Below are 22,536 nucleotides of genomic sequence, written 5' to 3'. Positions count from 1 at the left end.
CCAGACTGTCACAGAGCCCATGGAGCTGGAGTGATCACACCCGCTACACTAGCCATCTGCCCAGTAGACAACGCCGCGAGCTCCGCTGCCTGGGCTCCAGCAGACCAAGCAAGCCCCACTGTCCAGGCCGCCAGCCTCTGGGCGGACATGGACTTATGTTCTTGTTATTTTAATCAAGAGGATAATAAAAAAAGATCCTACAGTTTTATTTTTATTTTTCCGTGACGCGGCAACTAATGAAGTCCAGAAAAACGTTGGCTGTTGCTCTGCGGCTGGGGCGTCAAGGCGTCCAGCAGTAAATGTGATGTTTGTCAAAAGAGTGTGGATGCACCATAAGAGACAAAATGTAAAAAAAAGAATGCAGGATTCATGGTTTTGAAAGAATTTATTGGGACAATGTTGCAGAAATTTTGGATCCAACAAGAATTCTGTTCCTCGCAGACCTGTTCCTCCTCTCTAAAAACTATTTTATAGTCCACTCATGACCTTTGTCATTGTCACCTGTTTGTACAAATGACAGCCGTCCACACCCTGAAACAATCAGACTGTAACCTTTCCATCATGACCAAAGACCAACGAGCTGTCGAAGGATACCCGGGACAAGATTGCATCCCTGAACAGGACCTGGATCAACCAATCAAGAAAAATCAATCAGTTTGATGAGAAGAGATCAACTGTTGGAAGAATTATGATAAAACTGAAGAAATATAAGATTCATCTCTCTCCACCTGGAGCTCCATGAAAGATACATGGGATAAAAATGATCTCAAGAATGGTGGGGAAACAGCCCAGAACTACATAGAGGAAAACTGGTCAATGACCTGAAGAGAGCTGGGACCACAGGAGCACATAGCCAAGCCGGTCTAAAGTTCTCCAGAGACTGTCTGGATGATCCAAATGAGAACTAAAGAGATGTCCTATGGTCAGATGAGATTAAGATGGAAGTCTTAGGTATAAATACCACATGTTGAATGAAGGTAAAAAGGAGTTGGAGCTCTATAATAAGATGTGGAAAAACCTTCTTCTAATGACTGATGGAAGAGGGATATGATGGACACTATCTTTTAAAGTGAGACACATTCCACAATCAGTGACTGATAAATACTTGTTTGACCCACTATAAGTGTTTAGACTCCTCAAGGCACTTGTGGTAAAGCTCACTGGTCTCTATAGAAGTGACACCTCAAACACCTTGATTCCAGAAATGTCAACCGAAATTCCCAGGAGATGTTTGCGAGTTCTGAGAGTAGAGAGTGCCAGTAACCAACAATCCTCGAGAGTTCCCCAGATTATAACTTTAACCACTTTAAGTCCTGTGACTGTGAACTGTTGGCAGAATGTGGTTAAAAGAACGAGGTACATTAAGCTTTTTGAATGCACTTTTTTCTTTCCTCTACAGTGTCTCCAGTAGCTGAAAACGCTCCAGCAAGCATCAGTGTGGGGTTATTGAGCAGGTGCTGAGCTGAGCTCTGTTGTCATGAGGCTCAGAAATGAAGCTTCAAAACTGCAGCATAAATGCATCAGACCAGAGAGCTTTGTTTTCCCTGGAGAGTCCCATGTGTTTTTTTTTTTTTTCCAAGCAGACTTTCATGTGCCTCAGAGGACTTGCTTCTACCATGCCACTCTGCCTTAAAGCTCAGATGATGGTTTTCCCTCTGGAAGTACCTCAATTTTTTTGGATAGACAGACTGATCTAGAAACAATGGTTGGAAAAACTTTATTTTTCATATATATAAATTTATCTTTTTTTTTTTTTTGTAAGGCGAATAGGATTTTTAGTCTGACTGAAATGTGTGCTTTGCAAACTTACTCTTCCAAGATAAAAATATGTTTCTGTCTTTTTGTTTTCAGTGTTTTCTGAGAAAAAAGAAAATTTTCACTTTTCACATTCACACAGATAATGAAAACAGACTTTTATAGACTACACCTTCTGCATTTTTTAAACAGTTGTATAAGGTCGAGTACGTTTATAACCAGTCTTATCCGATCTCCGTCTGTCCATCACAGACCGTACAGAAAATAAAACACTCAACCAATTTAGAAAGAAACAACTGACCACATATTGTTTTTACAGCCACATAACGTGCAAACTCAACGAAAAGCCATGATTTAAAAAAAGAAATCTTCCCACTCAGTGCTCTCAGTAATAAGTACAAATAACATTTTTGAGGGAGTCAAGGAGACGGAGTGCTTTCTAAACACACACTGCTTCCACAATGTTTGACAGTCAAAGAAGTCCTTTTCAAAAGCAGCAAAGCGCTTTTGTATCTCAGCCACTGACCAGACACTCATATGTGAAACAAGTCATTTTACATTTACATTTTCTACACAGAAACCTGTCAGATAGCTGCAAGAAGCAATTGGATTTTTCCTCACCAGTGGCTCCCGGGGCTATCAACCTCCATGCAGGCCTATGAAGCCAGAGGAGGATTGAGTCTGAAAGATGATAATAGACTCCAGAGGAAACTAATCTACTTCTAAAGAAGAAAGGGGGATGAATTCTCTCACTCGCCCCCGATTTCCACCTGTCCGAATTTTTCCTTTCAGCATTTCTTTCCGCAGCAGCACAGGTCGATAATACAATTGAAATATTCGGATTCAATGGAATTTGGACAGCAGGCAAATATTACCGTGGAAAAGTATTCGTTTCCCAGTTCAGACCTGATACTATATTGGAATTTCATGTTATGCAATCCTATTTCAAACACAAATATATGTATAATATTTGACAAACAATCACAACAGACTCTTTAGACAGAATATTAGACCCTTTGGTCGTGTACAAATACTGCAGAAAAAAAATATTTAAGTATTTTTTTTTTTTTACAGAATATCCAGAAATAAAACAATTTTTATATTTAAACTGATAAAAAACACACTTTATTAAGCATTGTCTGTCATAAATAAATCTTTGTTAGTATTAGCGAATGCAATGTAAATAATAAACTTGTGTTTGTTGATTTCTTCCTCCCTCTTTTTATTTCAGTCTTGTCAGTTCCACACCATCTTCTACGTCCCTGCTCTGAAAGTCCTCCATGGGTAGTTGGTTCCGTCGTCCACGAGTTCTTTCTTTTTGGATAAATAAGCTTGAAACCAAGTCTTAAGGTGTAATACTACAAAAATGCAGCTGTTACCAGATGAGGAGCATATGTAAACAAGGCAATACCGGGACCCAGATGGCTCCAATCAGTCTGAGGCTGCTAGATCTGCTGCCTATTTCTGGATCCCTGGCAAATGGAGGATGATGATTATGATGTTTGTAATCACTGATCACATCTGGAACCACTGCGGAGAGAAGAGAGAGGCTATGAGACAGAGAGAAGAGGTGTGGAGAAGTTCAAAAAAATATTCATCAAACATCTTTTTTTGGTATTGTCAAAATAACATCAAGTCAAAACTAAAGATCTGTATTTTTCTTGTTCATGTCTGAATTTCCTTCACCACCTTCAGTTCCAATGGATTTCATTGAAGACAAATGACTTTTGATTGAAGTTAGTTTACTGTTTGGATTTGGAAATGGTTTACAGAGATAAAGCACACTTAGGATAGTCATTAATAATTAATTAGAAAATGCATACACATACAAATATTTCAAGTATAATTATACTTAAATAGAGATGTTAGTTATGCATATGGAACATAACACATTGAAACCATTAAATATTAAGCTTGTCAAAAAGAGTTTATTTAAAAGGGAGTGGCAGGAAGTTAATTTATAAAATCTGACCCCTTTTATACTGTTTTAAGCTTTTTTTTAATATATATTTTAACAAATAGTGTACATATATTTACTCAGTCAGTGCAGGCAGTACATAATCTGGTAGAAAGTATAAAGATTCAACATCAATTCATCAATCAAACACTTAAAGTCACAGCAGTAAACAGAAATGAATCTTTAGAGCTTTTTCAACTAGAGTCAACAAGTCCTGGAAATGTATTGTTGGCAGAAAATAACAGATATATTTATGTATTAACAGGAAAACATTTATGTTTATAGTAGACATCAGATATCAGAACAAATAACTGAAAAAAGTATTTATACAAATGTTACAACTAAACAGCAGAAAAACGAGAAAAAAGTTTCAAAATATGGAGAAACATTTTGTAATGTTCATTTCTTGGGTTTTATTCATTATTCATTTGATAAAGGTACACCTAACCAAAACAGGATAGGGTTGATAACAAAGATATTTGTTGCTGTTGTTGTTTTTAATTAATACAAATAATAATAATAATAATAATAATAATTCTGTTCCAGTTGGTTTTGGTGTAATAATATCACAGCATCACCAGCCAATTGACTTACCAAAGAGATCATTATTGCTGCACTGAAACTGGCTTTAGCCGCCGTCAGAAAAACAGCGAGGATTTTTGAAAGCCTTGGCAATTTTACCACAGAGAGAGCAGTCATGCCTCACACATCTGTCACAGCTGCAGTGCATTAGTGACCCTTCCAAACCATTAAGGTTGTCTGTTAATTTTGCACCAGCCTGATGAGTGAGCTGATGCAACCACGTGACACCTTCACCCGCCATCTCTTTCACGTGGAAAGGTGTCTGTGTGCATCTTGGGTGTGCCTGTGTGTCAACTCCGATGATTAAGAAAAGCTGTGCTCATATGATAAATTTAGAACATAATCTGAAAAAGAGATTCATACATATATTTGGTTAAATAGAGCCATATATGTGCATTTACTCCTATATATTGGTTCCGGGGAACTGTTAAAATGTTGAGTTATAGTTAATCACATGGTGACTTAAGTGTTTAATAATGAATTCAAAAGTATTTGCAAGCTTTTAATTTGAAAACCGGTTTGCTTAAAGACCCACGCTGATGAAAACTGTCTTTAACATTTTCTTGAGGCATTTTTCTAATGATGGAGGACATGTTTAAAGATACTTGAAATTGAATTTTTGAGTATTTCATTATTCAAGTCAACGGAAAAATGCTGTTGGAAAAAAATTCCATATGTTACGTGGCTCTGTGCCAATAGTCCCGCCCACAAACCACAACTATATTTCTAATTAGCTACTTGAGCCGTGAATAAAATGTCTTAATAAAGCTAAACATTGCATAATAATTCTTAAAAGATCACAGAATGATTTTACAACAACAAATATATAGTTGGAGTGGGACTTTAAGCTGGTAAGTGACAAATGGCTGACTCTGCTGTTGGTGGTTCTTGTGGAAATAGAGAAGGATGGTGTGTGGGGCAGTCTCAGGCGAGCACAGAAGCTATGAAAAATGACTTAGTTGGCACATTCACTTGGTCTCTGACATCATTACGGTTCTTGAACTTAAGCCTTTGACCTCTGAAGGTGAAATCGTCCAATTATTGAGAAACTGAGCATTTTTATTTTTCCTTATTAGTTGTTTTTTGTGGTATCAACTTTAAATAAAAGTAAGATATTGTGAATCCATCACTGGAAGAAGAACATTTGATGAGCAATTTTTAACATTTCAGAAGATTGTATTAAAAACAAAAATTTAAGACGATAATAGGAGTTAAAAGTGTTTCAGATACAGACTACTAATGTTAAGAAACAGAACAACCCTCTTAGATTTTCATCATCTCACTTTCACATTATTTACTCCAAATCACCGAGGCCTGAACTCCAAACCCCCAATGTATCCACGCCTTTGAAATCCCACCTTTACAGATATCAATTCAGACAACTGCACACCAGCTGCCAACATCCATCTTGTTGTTTACATGTCTTCGGAGGCCTGAAATGTTGGGGGAGGTCCCTCGCCAAGTGAAATAGAGTATCCTCTTTAACCCCGCTGATGGAGCCTCACACTCCATCCTGGCTCATCCCCACAGGGACAGAATGAGGTTGCACCTAAATAGATGACCAACCGCTCCAGGACTTGGAGGTTTCTCACTGGAGCCCGAGGGTCATAAGTCTGTCGCAGGCAGGGTTAGCCTCGCCCACACCCTTTCAAAGTCCGCAGAGCTCTGCTATCAAAGTTTATCTTGCTGGCAGAAAAATAAGAGCAGCAACAAAGGCCATTCGTACTCTGTAGATTCAATTCCACTTTTTATGGCTCAGCACAAATAGACTACAATTCTTTTCCACATAAATGGATCTCCAACCTTCTTGATTCTGTAGTATATAGAATCTCATAACTCTAATGAAATCTAATATATTTATACAATAAACACATATTTCCATTAAAAGTTGTTTTTTTTTATATATGAACAGACAATGAAATTGCAGAACAAAAAGATTCCACAAACTTTTCCTAAAATGATGCTTCAAAAGTGATAGTCTTAACATGTTAGGGCATATTTAGGAGCTTTAGTGAAAGCGCATGACTGTGGTTTGAAGTTAACTGCTTATCGATTGGCTGCCACAGAGCGCCCGGGATAACTATTTAAAGGTATACAGCTCACTGACAGTCTTTATCCTCATGAGAACTGAACTTCAGCTCCTCAATCAATTCCTCTTACTGAAGCTTCACAGTTTCTAATGCAGCAACAAGCTGCAGACAAAATGACAGAATACCACTCTTCTGTCCAAACTGTGACACAAACAGAGCAACTTTAAGAACACACTGGACATCACAAGTGGATGTGAAAGCAAGTAATTAGCCACCTAGAAAATACAAAAAAAAAACAAGCTGGTATTTTTATAATGTGTATTTAAATCGGTGTAAGTATAGTTGAAAGTTAAAAATTTGTGATAAAGATCAAGCAAAAAAAATAAAATCTTGGCTTGGCATTAGGAAGACATATGTCTATAAATCTGAGTGTTTAAACAGAAAGTTCCTTTTTGAGGTTCCAGCCAAACTCCTGACCGAGCCTCAGTAAATGTCAGCTTGGGAGTAAAATAGTTGTCACGACACCATGTTTTTTTAGTCTTGGCATTCATTTTGAGCCACGTCTTCAGTTTTGCCATCAGTCATCACGCTGCGCCCAGGATTCTTCCCAAACTAAAGTCACATTTATCTCACTGTGGGGTCCAACAACAAGGGCTATTCTAGTCTTCTCATAAGCAGAAAGAAATGGAGACCGAAATAGGGACGTAGAACCAATGCCAGTGTTAAAGTTAACATTATTCAGGGCTCTTGTAGATATAAACACTTAATTTATATATATATAACGGCTAGCAAGTAAAATTATGATTATTTGGGGGGAAAAGTTTACCAACTGATTGCACCATGAGTAAACTTTTGTTACAGGCTGTGGAAATAAAAATCACTTGTAAGAAGGGCATTTTATGTTTTTTTTTTTTTTTTAATTTAAATATAGGATCAGCAAATGTTTTTTAACCATGATAGCAACGGTCTTAAAACAAATGTCTGCACATCAATAAAATGCATATATTAACTCTCTATCTCCACATAGTGTCTTTCAAGAAAACAAAGGCTACTCTTTTAAAATGTCTTTGTTCTAAAACAGTTGTTACAGAAACAGAGATTTAATTGGATTTCACTGTCATCAATAATTCAGATTAAGCAATCTATTCATTTTTAGAGGTAGAAAAGCTTGTTTTTTGATTCCTGTATTTGAAACTACTCATTAGCAAATATTGTAGTTCCTCAAACGGCCACTAGAGTATGGTACCAGTAGAAAACTATTTTCTCTCGACTCATCTGTTAAAAAAAGTCTAATTTTAAAGCAAAATAATACAATATTTATAACCTGAAGTTAAAAAAATATAAATGTATACCTTTTTTCAGATGATAAGCTTGGTGGATGGACTCAACCGAGTTCTAAAAGTATTTTTTGCTCAATTAATTGTTGTTTTCCTAAACATCACTGATGTCAGCAGAGTAAACTGGTCATTGTGCCCAGTCCCACTTCTGGCTTCATTTTGACAGTGCAGAGTCACACGAGGGATGTCAGAGATTATCTGTCCGGTATAGACACTCCAGTGTAAACACTAAGATGATTTGAGTAGCTGACTTCAGGATGACTCGATCAGGAATCTTTTGGGTCTCATTCAATTCTGAGTGATTAGATTTCGAGGTTCTGCTGATACTGAATCTCAATCTGAAACTTTTGCAACACATTTTAAAAATTAACAGGTTTAATAAGTAGATCCAGATGGTCCCAGATTTTTATTTTAATAACACATTTTTATTATTTAACACTTAAACAGAACAATTCTGTGAAGTAGCTTCAACAATCAAATAAAAATAGAGCAACTATCTACAAAAAAAAAAGTTAATTATAAACTAGTAATAATAGGTGATAATTAGTCATGTGAGAGAGTTTGGTGACTGTGGCTTTAGTATCTTCAAAACTAATGAAAATTTTTTTCATCAAATGTGATTCATATCTCCATAAAAAAATCTTAAAAATGAATAATGACTTTCTATACTCATGACTAGCTCAAATCAATGTAACCATTTATTAGATTATGCACAGAGCCCCTAAAGCAGGGGTGTCAAACTTAATCGCACATGGGGCCAAAACCCAAAACACACCTGAGGTCACGGGCTGAACAGGATAAATATTTATTGAGCACACTAAAACTACATTTTTAAAACTTTAAAAACAACTTTTTGACATAACTATGAATAAAAATAGACAGGAATATTATTCCAGAACAAATCAACTTAAACCTTAAATAACTTTCAATATTTTACCCTCCTTAAAAATATATTTTTGTCAAAATTATACAAGTTAAAAAATAAGCGAAAGATAACATTGGATTATTAATAACAATAAAATAATCTGGAGGGCCGGATCTGAAAGAAAAAAATTAAGTAACTACTACTAAATACTTGGTTAACTTTTCCAAACTGTTTGTGTACGCCTCCTGGTCAAAACTAGTGCCAAATTCTGTTGAGCTTTAAGGCATTTTGTGATCTGTTAAGGATATGCAGATTGCTTATAGAGTTTTTGAATATATAGCTCTGATCATAATAAGAATAAAATAAATACCAGAGCCCTGACTGGGATACAGAATCCAATTGAGTCTGAAACTACGTGACCAGGCTTGATTTCTAATCACATGATCAGATTTGAGCGTGTGCAGAAATCATATGTGTAGAAGCTGATCCCAGCAGGCAGGAAGTCTGAAAGGTGTTTGGCCTGAAAGAGAAGTTTACTTGCTAAAGCAAAGCTGATTTGTGGGGACTTGACCAACAAAGATCAATACCACTTTACCTGCTCCAAAGAAAGACCTAACAAATGCAGGGAAGAGAAGTGTTTGTATATTTTGTGCGCTTGATGAATTTGACGCTCACATCTTTAGCTGTTAGGTGTGAATGTTAGTATCTGTGGCTCAGTTTTACCAAACTATATCACACCTTTCATCTCTTTTAGATGAGTGGTTTTGTTAGATTTATCTTTCATCTAGACAACAAGTGATAAAGAGCACTTTCTGAAAAGAGCCTTTGGCTTGTGAGAGTCAGTACAAATCAGGCTGCACGAATGACACATTTTAAACGCCACATTTATTGAAAGAATGAGCTAATGTCGTCTCCTGTTTGAGAAATAAATCTCAAAAAAAGAGGTCAGATCATTAGTCATTCCCTGAAACTTCTGCTGATAGAGGTGTGATGAGCAGAATCTGCAGCAGCAGGACGCATATGGATGCAAGAGGACACAGATCTACTGATATTTTACAGTTGCTGGATTTGTGATATAAATCAACAGAAGATGGCAATTGCAGAAAAAAGTTTGATCATTCATCACAATAAGTATATGTTTAATAGTGGCACAAAATTCTTTGTTTCAAATGGAATAATCCATTATATAAGCAGGAGTGAGGGCTTTTTCAGAGACAAATTATGACCTAGCACTTTATGGCTTTCGAAAAGTAAGTCGAGGTGCCATATTGCTGTGGTGAAGCAGGTCTGTGAGGATTTTGCTCTCCACGCTTGCATGGATTTTCTCCAATTATTTCAACTCCTTTCTAAAGATCAAATCCGTACATTTCAGGTTAATTGGTGCCTCACAATAGGCTTTAGTCAATTTGGGTGTCACACTTTACTTTAGTGCATGTATTACTTGGAGTTGATTTTTTTTTTTACTTTAAGTCTCTCCACACTGTTTTCTGGTCGTTTGGACGAAATAGCCTTCGAAGAAAATGATTGAATGTAAATAGGAATTGGTGGCACTACAGTGCACAGTTTTCCAACATGGGGCGGCCTTGGTGCAGCGGTAGAGCGGTCAACCTCTGATCAGAAGAATCCAGGTTTGATTACGACCATGTTCATCCATGTGTCGAAGTGTCCTTGGGCAAGACACTAAACTCCACACTGCCTCTGGTGGAAGAATGATGCCAGTGGAGGCGCTATCATGGGTGAATGGAACAGTGACTGTACCATTGCACACCATTTTACCAATAATATTTATTCATATTGAATCATCAGAAAAGATGATTCTGTATATCAATTGAAGTTTCTGGACTCCAGTTGTTATACTGCAAAAACTTGTTGCAAAAGCAAGTTTGACAAAGTTAAAGTTTAACACAACAAACAGGCTTTCAGGTACGATAAACACATGATTTTGTATGTTTAAGGTTGATTTACACCCACAGCTGTCATTTAAATTGAAATTTTGATTTTTAAAGGTCATTAAAAATTAACCCAAATAGAGGTGGTGTCTCTTAAGAAGTCATCATTATATCTTCAGCTCTACAATAGACTGACTTGGTATGTTCCAGCAACTCTGTCAGTCTGGTTTACTCTGTATCTTTTTCTTTTTCCTTTTTTTGGAACACAACATTTAGACATATTATGAGTTTTTAATCATATTTTGCATAGATTTCAATACCTTGATGAGCAATCCATGCAAACAAGATTTATGGAATTGATGCAAAAATAGTTTTTGAGTTGTTTGAGTAAGAAAAGTATATTCAGTATGTATATCAGAAGGAAAATGACATATCAGTTAACATGTTCAGTATTAAACTCCTTCACATGTCCCTTCATGTTGTTTGAAAAGTAGGAGGGAGAAGAACATAACGATTCGGTAAAATATCACGATAATTCATTTCCCGATACTTATACCAATTTAAAATGTTGCCAATATTGAATTAATTATTATATTATACTTAAACTCCAGACTGCTAGTTGGCATCACACCACACCATAATAGTGTCTCTGATAGTGTCCAGGGATATATCGTCATATGTATCGTATCATCAGACTGTTGCAAATACACACCCCTTATGAAAAGTCATACAGCCATTTATTTTTGGATGTTAAACATTTCATATCATAAAACAAAACAATAAAGTATTAGTTTTTCTCAGTTCCTTTTACTTATTTATGATGTACCAACACATTCTCATCCCCAAACCGTCACATGTTGACGTTTGATTAAAAGCCCTTTCCCGTCACTTTTTGACGTTTTGGGTGTCCCCAACTCATCGTTTTTTGACGAGTCTGCAACCCTCGGGACACGTACCGGATGCAGTACCGGATGCACACTGGTCCTCAGGATGCGTCCAGTACCGGTATCCTAACCCCCTAACCTTAACCTGGTACAGGTTTGTCCTTGATACCGCGTCTGGTCGGGTTAGGGTTTGGTTACCGGTACCAGGTTTGCGTACACGTCAAAGTACTGGACCGGTTCTGGTCGGCGGCCCGGAGGTTGGGAAGACATGATTTAATGGGAATAGCCAGTACTCTAAAAAAAAATGCTGACTTTGGGACACCTAAAACGACAAAAAGCTACGCGGAGGGGTCCTTAACTAAATGTCAATATGTGACGACTTGGAGTGAGAATGTGTTGGATGTCCAGATCTTGTGTTTGAACTAAAAAGGCATTAGATGTCTCCCTATTAAAGGATCCAAAAATCCTAATACAGGTGCATGAAAAAAGCCTAATATCAAGCCAACTCGAAAATATATTTTCACATGTTCACAAACTGTAAATATTTGCTTTCTGAACTGGCAGATAAGAAATTTTAATCAAACATCCACCAAGAGTTTACAGCCAAATATACACAGGACATAAGAGGAGCGAGAAGCAGCATAAATAAAGAGAAATGCATTCTCCCTGTTGTTTTCCTTCAGACTTATTTTGTTTGCACAAAAAATGTTGGGAATCAAGGAGGGAAGGTAAATGAAGAGAAACCGCGTGAGACCCTTTGAGAGGAAGAGCGTGTGCGCCCGTTCTGAAACAAAACAACTCAGCACAGCTCTGCTCCGGCGAGAGAATCTCCTCTCAATTAGATTCAGACTCCCACAGAAAACACAATACATGAACTCTTTATCCACGTAATTTAAATCATTTTGCTAAATTAAATTCATTCACAGTGTGCCATCTGTGGATACTGTTTCAGCGTACAGTACACATACTTTTTTTATTTTTTACTAAAACACATCTATATTTCTCTTTAATGGTAAATTGAAGCAGTTCAAACAGAATGCTTTTGCTTTATTCCTATTTGAAAAAATAAATCAAAGACTGAAGTTTGGCAATGGGTGGGAGGATGAAGACAGAAGGGGGTAATGGGTGGGCTGAGGAAGCTTCGGGGTAGAAGTTGATCTTCAGTCTATTTGTGCTCGATTTTATTGTTCTGAAGAATCTGGCTGACAGCAGTGGTTGAAACAGAGATTGACTGTCCGCTGGCCTTTTTCAGCATGCAGTCCGTGCACATCCTCTCTATAGGTGTGGGATCTCCCTCTCCACAATGCCCACGGCAACCTTTGTAAGGTAGGTCCATTCACTCAGCAGCTGTGCAGCTTCCAAACCACAATGATGCAGTTTGAACGGATGCCCTCAGTGGTGATTCTGCAGGCGTTCTGCAGCCCTTTCTGGAGCTGCAGTTCTGGTATCATCTCTCCAAAAGCAAAATCCTTTTTGATGGGTTTTCCTGACCATACTTGAGCTGTTTAGAGTCCATGTCAGCTTTATTTTTTCAGTCTTCACTGACTCTCCAAAGAGGTGGTCTGATCCTCCTGTTCTACTGAAACAAATCATCTATTTTTTGGACCAAACTACTGTCTTTGACAAGCAGTTTTGCACTCAGTCACCATAACAGCCAAACGTCAAGACAAGTTCTAAATATAAAACACAAAAGCGTTACAAATTACAAGGCAACAAGGCCAACAAACTATCAGTGTGTCTGCTCTTGCCATCTGTTGAAAGCCATTTCAACATTCACTCTTTTCCAGTTATTCACACAATCTGCTCTCTTTTTGCTGCTTCCTCTAAATGGACCAACTGCTTTTTTCTACAGAATTCATTTTGTTTTCTGAGTTTAGAGGAAAACCACTTTGATTTATTGTTGAAACGGCTACATATTACTGGATTTAGAGCATAAAGATGATACAGCAGAGGGGTTGAGACCATTTTAAAAGCTTTATTTTTAAGGCAAAGTTACCAAAGGTTTAATAAATAGGGTACAGTTCCCTCAGGTGTTTAGGATGTAGGATTGTTTTCTAGAATATTTCCAGTTCCTTAGGTTAAGATAATGCCTTTACAAAATAACATTTGAGAATGTGGAAATGAGAATATGTATTACAAAAATAAATGCATGTTTAATCTAGGGACCGTTTGAAATGTAACAGTTACATTTTAAGTTCACAAGTCAGGAAATACTCATGGTTATCTGTTAAATATAACTTTAAAAATAAATAGAATATTCATACATGACTAGATGAGATGATACATTTATAACATATACAGTTATGTACAATACAATATGTTCTAAATGTATTAGTGATGTCTGAGTATGTCATCATGTCTTAAACTTATAAATCTAATATTAGTATTAAATAATGAAAATAAATAAATGTTACAAGTATTCCATTTGATATGTTTGTTAAATTGTCTAGTTTTCACTTATTTCATGTACTTTCATGTAGTTGGTTAAAAAACAGTAAAGCATGAACGTTAAATTCCCATTAGTTGTCACACACTTAGGTGTGTAAAATTTGTCCTCCCATCCTCTGGGGGAGGGGCGAGCTGCAGACAAAGTTACACTCTGGAACCATTTGGCAGTGGCGGTTTTTGATTTGGGTGACATGGGCGGTCGCCCAGGGCAGCATTTTCCAAGTGGGCAGCACGGAAAAGGGACAAAAAAAATCATTACGTGTCTGTTTTCCGTAATGCGAATAGCAGAGCATCTGAAAGTGAATTTAAATGTCAAACAGCGCCCTTTGCTGCACGATAATCAAACTGGCGCTCTCATCTCATTGCGGTACACAGTGAAACATACCATGTCAAAAAATGCAATAGGGAGGCAAAATTCACCGGTGGCTGGGTGAATCACACACAGGTAATTGGAAGTATTTTTCAGTGTAACACTCATCTCCAGCTTAAAATACTATCAAATTACACATTAATTCATCACATCAAATTATAAATTGAATTCATCATGAATGTATTTTTTAAACTCTAATCCAATCTCTCAAACAAGGTATGATAAGTATTTGTTCAATCCGAGGCTGAGCTGATGCGATACTTAGCGGTAGATGGTGTCAGAGGATGCTAACTTGTTTATTTTCACGAGAAAAGACCAGGATAAATGTGAAAAGGACAAAGGTATGATATTGAACATTGTTAATGTCACTATTTAAGCCTAAGATAACTTCATTAAACATATACAATAGTATTTGAAGAGTTAGGATAAGGAGATTGATTACCTATATTTATAACATTCAGATTATCCAAACTCAATTCATGCATTAAATGCAGCTAATTAAATACAATTTTATATTCAACCAATTTTAATTAATTATTTTACTCGTGCTTTCATTAAACTAACACAACAGGACATGATGATATTTGTAATAACATATATTCAGTACTTTGTCTCTTTTTCTCAGAAATTACTTATTTCTTACTAATTACAGTAGAATTACTTTGTGGTGGTTCCTCAGCTTGTCAGAAATTGCATTAAAAATCTAAAGCTTCAATCCCCTCTACTTTAGTATATTTACATTTGGTACATTTTTCTATTCATATTACATGAACTTCTAAATTATTCGTGGTACATTTTTGGTTTCTGCTAAGAGAAGCAGACCAAGAGTATAGTGTATTTTCTAGGTTGACTTGTGATATTTGTATATTTAACCTCAAACATATTTGTGATTTTATCCTTATGAGAGTTTTGAGGATGGTGTGGCTCACCCAGGGTGACATCTGTGCTAGAACCACCACAGACATTTGTAGATTTAACACCCCAATCCAACCCCTTGATGTTAAGTTTCAAGCAGGAAGGCACTGTGTCCCATTTTTAGAGTCTTTGGTATGTCTGGATTTGAACTCGCAACCTTCCAGTCTCAGGGTGGACACTCTACTACAATGGGGCTCAATGCAGCTCTTGGCGGGATGGCTGTAATGAATGATGTGAAATGGACAAAAGATTTTTTTCTCATTAATCCTAATAAAGTCTTGCAAACTCTTTAATCTAATGTGTGGACATCTGTAGGGCTCCTGGGAGATCATTAAGACAGAAATAGTGATAGTCTGTGTGATCAATTTAAAAAAATTGCAATAAAACCTTGAACCTAATGTTTTTAAGAGGTTTAAGTATCTGCCAAAACACTGAGTAGATTCAATTTGAATGTTAAGTTAAAGGAATTTGATCCAACATTATGTTTTTATTCATTTAATTTCTATTAAAGACCTATTCTATTTGTTGGTAAAATAAAATGTCAACAATTAGATAAAAACAGAACAAAGGTTGAGCTCTAATTAATAACTGAAATTAAGCATATGCCTAAAAAATAGAAAGAAACAAACTACTTTTTTTAAACTCAGCTTTTTTTACAATAAGACAAAAAAAAAAAGTGAAAAAGTCATATTGGAATTTTACAACATTAAAAAAGTCGTTGCAAGGATCAATTTATTCTAAGGTGTGATGGAAAGGGGCGAAATATCAGCCCCCTTATCTTTTCAAGCAGACACATGCTGCACATTTACTACAACACTTTGTTCAGACGTGGGCATAAAGTATAGGATTTTTTTGTCCTATCGGCGTCGACAGGGACAGCTGCACTTATGGTTGACGGCAAATGTATTGGATTTCTTGTAGCCTATCACAAAAGAGCCAGGTTGGTAAACACAAACAAGCAGTGTTTACCAAACATACATCACATGGCTGTTTGGACTATAAATGCCTATTGATGGCTTCTGTAGCTGTCAACACTGCACAGTTACTAAACTGCAGGTTATAAGCATACAACACTGCCGAGAGCTGGAGTAATTGTATTATCAGTGAAGCAAAGTAAAATGATTTCCAGAGATGAGCACCTTAACCTTCGCAATAACTTGAAACAGAAACGCGAGCTTGCTCTTGTACACTTGTCTCCTAATAGCCCACTCACCTTGGATCTGGTCAAACAGCCTTTTGTCTGATTTAATTTAGCCTATATGCCTAAAGCTAAAGTATTCCAAATGTCTGCTTTGACCCCCTGTTAAAACCAGCATCCATCCTGTTTGTGCAATTACAGAGAAAAACAGGATCAATGGGATCTAATTTAAGGCACAAGCATTATTCCAAAACACGGGGCCACTGCATCTCTGCATGGAGCCGGCGAAATGATTAAGTGCCTCGGCTATATCTTGTATGGCTCTGCTGCACATGCCACAGAGAGAGTGTTCACGTCCAGGATCCCATCACCGCAGCCTCTATTACATCCTCAGAGCAGTCAATACTGGTCTCTGACCGCCAGTCAGTCACTCTCACCGTGCACACACAGGAGGAATACCAATCAGCCGGGGAAACTCACAGCTCGGCATCCAGTCTGAGTGTCACACACCTTTACCAAGTGGATATTTGTTTAGACAGGAAAGTTTCCACAGTTTGTCAGTATGCAAATGTAGTAATGGAAAAAAAAAGCTCCTTACAAGTGCTTTCAATTCTAAATAATGATTTCTATTTGGTGTTACAAACAAAACATGATGTTTTCAATCGTTTGTAATAAGCATTACAAATTATTTATTAGAGGGCACTTCTCAGGCAGGGATTTGATTCTGCAGCTTTAGTTTGAGACATGCAAGATGCTGGGATGTGGTAATTAGATGGGGGCTTCTTAAAATAATAGAATGAAAAAATGTGGGGAAAAAAATTAGAAACGTATAATTATTAAAATCCCACCAGTGGCGGGCCGTCAGGGCCTGCAAGGCCTTCTCTGCTGGCCTAAAAATATCTGAATCACAGACTGATATTAATTATTATTTATTTCCGTGAATACGTATTCTATAATTCCAAATGCTCTGTCTTCGTCCTTTCATTGCTGTCTCCCTGGTTGCGCTGCTTCCAGACGTGTATTTTCCTATTTAAGCATTAACCAATCACATTGCAGCACCATTTGTTGCTAGGGTCAAAGAAATCTGCCTGAAGGCCTTCACAATCAGTTCTGCGGGCCCTGTAGCATACAATAATTGTCGACCAAACTGTTGCTTCAACCAATCAGATCTGGAGGAGACCACGTGCTAGGCCAGCTAGAAGGCCCACGGAAACGTCAGGATTTTCACGAGCTTTGATTGGACAGCTCGCAGCTCGCTCTGGTTCTGCTGACGGACACAGGTGCCGAGGAGCGGCGTGTCAGGTTTGAAGATGTTACCAGTGGAAAGCGTCTCATCGTCTGATTTTTGGTGGAAAATGAATGTCTGGGTAAAGTTGTGGCACAGTTTTGTCTGGCACGGGTAAAGGAGTTCCGTGACTCCGTTGAGCGGGAGTGAAGCTGAAATCTACGAGGCTCCTGAACGCACCGTGGGCGCGTGCAGCGCAAAATCCTCGCGCAAATATTATTTTCCAGACACAGACCTTGATCAATCACAAAAACTGATGTTTGTCTCCCTCCTGGACCACAAGAGGCTTCAGGAATACCAGAACATTTTCCAGCTTATCACAGCCACGGAACACTTTCTATCTGCCAAACGCACGGATTCTGCACGACAGAGTGATTGAAATCTTCTTGAGGATAGAAAGGATGGATTTTGTGTTTAAATAATCTGGATTTTTGGTGAGTAAAATTTTGCTATCTCCCTACATAATATTGAAATTTTATCAGGTTATTGTTGATGCTTTTGGTGTGTGTGTGGCAGCTGTACCTGCAGTAGAAGTTTTATTGCCATAAAATAGTTAATGAGGGTTGGGTTGATTCAGATGGAGCACTACTGAAGGCCTAGGTGTGAAATGCACGGCCCGCCACTGAATCCCACTATGATCCTATTTTGATCTATTGTAAAAGTGTTTCCAGGGGTTCTAATTAATGATTTTGACGTTTTTTTGGTAAAATCAAATAACCTGTATTGATTTCACGGTCATAATTTCTGCAGAGCAACAAAAGTTCATTAGAAATCCACTTCTGAGTTGTGGGCGGGACTGTTGAAGCAGTGTAAGCCTTCCCTAATTTCCCATTATCCCACTAGTTTATATTTCCTCACATCCAAAACCTAAAATTATCTGAGCAACAAAAATGGCGACCAGTATTGGAGTTATCCAGCTCTACAGTTTTGAGCCAGATTCCAGCTACTGTAAGACGAGGAAAACAAAGACGTACATGGATCTAGTCATGGAAAAGGTTTGGCACTGAAATTTGGTTCTAAGTAGGAACCATGAAGACATTTGTGGTTCTACCAGAACCGAAAGAAGTTGCTGCATTCGATTCCTCATTTTGGTGCTTAGCTTCAGTCAAGATCATTCATTGGCCCTGCGGGTGGGGTGGAGTCTCAGTTTTTGCAGATTTTGCATATTCTCGGATGTCACTGGTCCCTAACCCCCACAAATGGGGATGGGAGGTGGGGGTTTGTGCACAACATTTTTACATTGATGTGTTTAAATGGGAATGGTGCACTGAGGGGGAAAAAAGCTTCAGGCTCTCCGTGGAATCTGCGCCCAAACGTCACTGTTCTGCTTTGGATTTGGGAAGATGTGGGCATTATTTGTATTACTGAAGTGCCAAAATTGGCACCGAATAGGAACTGAAACTGAAACAAAACACAGATTGGTGCACCAATTGGGGCCCAACCCTAGTCGTGGATGCATCAGAATGGAGCGGAGCAGGACGCTTGTAGCCTGACAATCATAGCACCTACATACATCACAACTACAAACTTTTCCCAATGGCTTTTTTCTCCTGGTTAACAACGATTTAAATAAAGAAAAATTCAAAAAAGCACACATTTAATCAGAATTTATCAATATATGTCCTCCATGATGGGAAATTGGAACAAGATCATGTTAAAAACACCATATTCATTAGAGTGGGTCTAAATACAAATACAGTATATCCCTTCATTTTCTGAACCCGTTGAATTCGTTTTGGGGTCACGGGGTCACTGGAACCAACCCAGCTACTGTTAGGCAAGGGCAGGGCACTATCTAAATGTATATATAAAATAAACTATTCATTTTCCATTAATTTTAGCTAACTTCAATAATAAGATATCAAATAACCAAGGTGTTCCCCAATTTTTCATGCGTTGTTCTTTTTTTTTTAAACAGGGGGATATAGAGTTGGATCAAACAGATTTGCTGCTAAATGTCTCTGCAAACACATATCTTTATCCCATTTCATTTTTTACTTCATCAGCTCAAAAAAGAAGAGTGAATCCAGTGAAAGACTGAACGATTGCAGCAGCAGACAAACCTTCTCTGCTGTCTATAAAGAGCACAAGGTTGTCCAGCCTTATTATCTTTGTTCAGAAATGTGTCCAACTATGACTGGCGGCGCAAAAGGCCTTGAAAAGCCTCTTCCATTAAAGCATTAAGTGTTGCTTATGCACAAATACAAATTATGTTCCACACAGGTACAATGCCAGTGTGAAAAACAAGTTTAGTACTTAGTTCATCCTTTGAAAATATATGCTGTAATTTATGAATAAGTTACTAGTGCATCATACAAATAGAGACCGAGTCATTATTTTATGAATACATCTTGGGACAAGGTTATCTTTTAGGTTGACGCTTTTGCACACTCTTTGCTTGAATGGGATCACATTAATGTGCTAATAGAGACATGAAGATATGTTTGAGTCTGTTTGCATAAAGTTTGAGGACATTTTCACTTACAACCCACAATGTATGCAAGAGATGGGGAAAATAATCCATAGATGTGTATTTGTGTCTTAAAAAGGGAACACAATTTTATATATATATTATTTTTTTTTTATGACTTGTTTAATATCATCCATACAGTTTGGGGAGAAAGCTGTGGAGCATGAAGGCAGGACTACTGACATTTGATCTAAGAGGAAAAAACAAATACAACCAGGTAGAACATTTATAAAATAAATATTGAACAAATTTCGGTTATAATTGGAAAGTCTTCACTGACAGGAGTGGAAGGTTACCTTTCATTACTTAGGTAAAACTGCTTTAAACAGCATTCAGCTGTCAGCTTTGAAGTTCTAAACCATTGACATAATGTATAACCGGAAGTCATTCTGCACAATCGCCGTTTTGTGTGACGTCACGTGAAAAAGGTCTATGGGGCCCGGCTCTGGGTCTCCCTGTGCCGGTCCCAAGCCCGTCTAAAATAGGGGTTGTCAGGAAGAGTGTTTGGTGTAAAAATCTCTGCCAAACCACATGTGTGATTCAATAAAAGTTGATTTGCTGTGGTAACCCCTGAAGGGACGTGCTGAAAGGTGAACAACAATGTTTATTGACTGCAACACAATCAAAAGCAAGAAAATACAAGTTCTGTTTTTTTTTTTTCACTTGTTAGATGGGGCCTCCCACCTTCATTAATAACAACTGAAGTGCCCTTGTGGTGGGCGTATAACCCCCCAACTGCTTGCCAGGTGTTCCCGTTGGAGCAGTTCACCGCTCCTCATGTGTGCTCATTGCACATTTGCATGGTGAGGCCTGGAAATTGTTCACTTGTGTGTAAGTTAAAGGTGAAGGGGGAAAACAAACAAACAAAAAAAAAGAAAAAAAATCACTAAATGGGTAATAAAAAAAAAAACATGATACATCATGGAGAACATGTTCTAAAGACGGAAAAAGATTAAAGCTGAATTACAAAAAGACTTTAGTGTATAAAATATCATCTTAAAGTAGACTATAAATATTTTTCAAAGCTTGAAAAACTAATTAGCTTGATCAGCAATATTGCCATGAAATCAAGCAATGTATAAGGAACATATTAGAGTGGCAAAATTCTTCTTAAAATAGTATGCAGATGCATCCTTCAGACATGAAGATGTTTGAGGTGCCTACAGTTGTGTGCGTCCCCGTGTGGCTCTGCCTCTCCAAACAGCAGATGAGGATCTCATGCATGCCTTGTGCTGCGGGTCCCCAGCAGCATGCTCAGGTTAGATGCTGAGCTCAGCATGGTATTAACTGCATCAGCAGCCAATTGGAACACATTGGCCTCAGTTTTAATGTGAACACGAAAGGATGCACTACACGTGTGCAACCAAGAGTTATCCATATAAATGGAGATATTGCAGATGACACTCAATTTATCAATTAAGAATGAAATTTCTTAATCAAGACGTGTTTTGAGAAGTCAGTAAGCTTAATAAATAATGTTTTTTTGTTTAAATAAGCTGAGCTTTAGAGGTGGCTCTGTTCAAACCAGCACAAACAATTTTCTAATTAGCAGAGCCACTTCACAAGCTTATATTAGTCTTTTTAGAAAACATAATTTGCATAATAAGGTTTTTGAATTTGTCCCTCTCTTATTAACCTTCTATTAACCTTTAGATAAGCATAGACATCTTTGAGCTTCATTCGCGGGGACCACATGCCACAAGCCTTGGCCGAAATTCATCAAACCCGCTGTGGAATTGCTTAAGAGTGATTAGAGTGCTGATAGCTTCTCACCCACTGAAGATGCTCACTGAGATGCTGGTCAGGAGCAAGGAGAACATCTGGACACATGTGATCCAAATATTTGTTTTTTTCTTAAAGTGATCTTTCTCTGATTTTTGGTTAAAAAAATGTTTTTTTTTGTAGTAAGTGAATCTAAAAACTTAAACTGACACACATATCTATCTTAAGGGAAATGGTGTGTCTGTGCACATGTAAGTGTGGGTCCTCGGGGACTAGTTCAACCTTTTCCTCCAGTTCAGCCAGGCTCTCCCTGTGGTTGATTAACTTTGTGATCCATTAAGTGGCTTCATCCCCCCAGTAGGGAGAAAGTGCCCTCCACCCAACCCTCCGAGGATTAAGGGAATCCCTCAGACATCATCAAAGGAACTCCAAGGTAGAAAGTGCTGCTGACTTTCTATGAAATGTCAGGAAAGAGGACAACTTCACCGTGGAATATGTCTAAGTGCAGGAGCACAGTCTACCCAGAGCTGCATTGATATTACAATAGGAAATCCATTTAAGTAGAAGTCATCACCTCCTTCTTTTAGGAAGTTTTATATAGAAAGCAAATAGAGAGAAAGAATTAGATCTTTAATTGATTTTATTACAGTGTATTAGAAAATACCGTGTAACTGATCACAAGCACTAATAATCAATCAACTACAGAAATAGTGCTGTCATGTGATTATTTTTATAAAGATTAATTTATAATTACCAGTAATTAATTAATATAATTAATCTATTTTTAATGTAACCAAAAATTGTTGTGAAAAAGTTTAATTTTAAAGTATTTTCATTTGGATTGGTGACATTATGATGATAAAAGACCAAAATACAATTTACTAGTGAG

The 22,536-nt window shown here is 37.5% G+C and overlaps 1 protein-coding gene across 1 annotated transcript in view; it reads right to left on the bottom strand.

Annotated features, from left to right (window-relative positions):
• Window positions 1-366: 366 nt before the first annotated feature.
• The window catches only part of gpc5a (glypican 5a), a 142,625-nt gene continuing 120,455 nt past the window's right edge, over window positions 367-22,536 (bottom strand). The window contains exon 9 of the mRNA XM_024296262.2: window positions 367-3,285. Within this exon, the coding sequence (XP_024152030.1) occupies window positions 3,131-3,285 (155 nt within the window). The 3' untranslated portion in view covers window positions 367-3,130. The remainder of the gene's footprint in view (window positions 3,286-22,536) is intronic.

This window comes from Oryzias melastigma, linkage group LG3 (assembly GCF_002922805.2).
Source record: "Oryzias melastigma strain HK-1 linkage group LG3, ASM292280v2, whole genome shotgun sequence".
Classification (NCBI taxonomy): Eukaryota; Metazoa; Chordata; class Actinopteri; order Beloniformes; family Adrianichthyidae; genus Oryzias; species Oryzias melastigma.
This window is presented reverse-complemented; position numbering and strand designations above follow the sequence as displayed.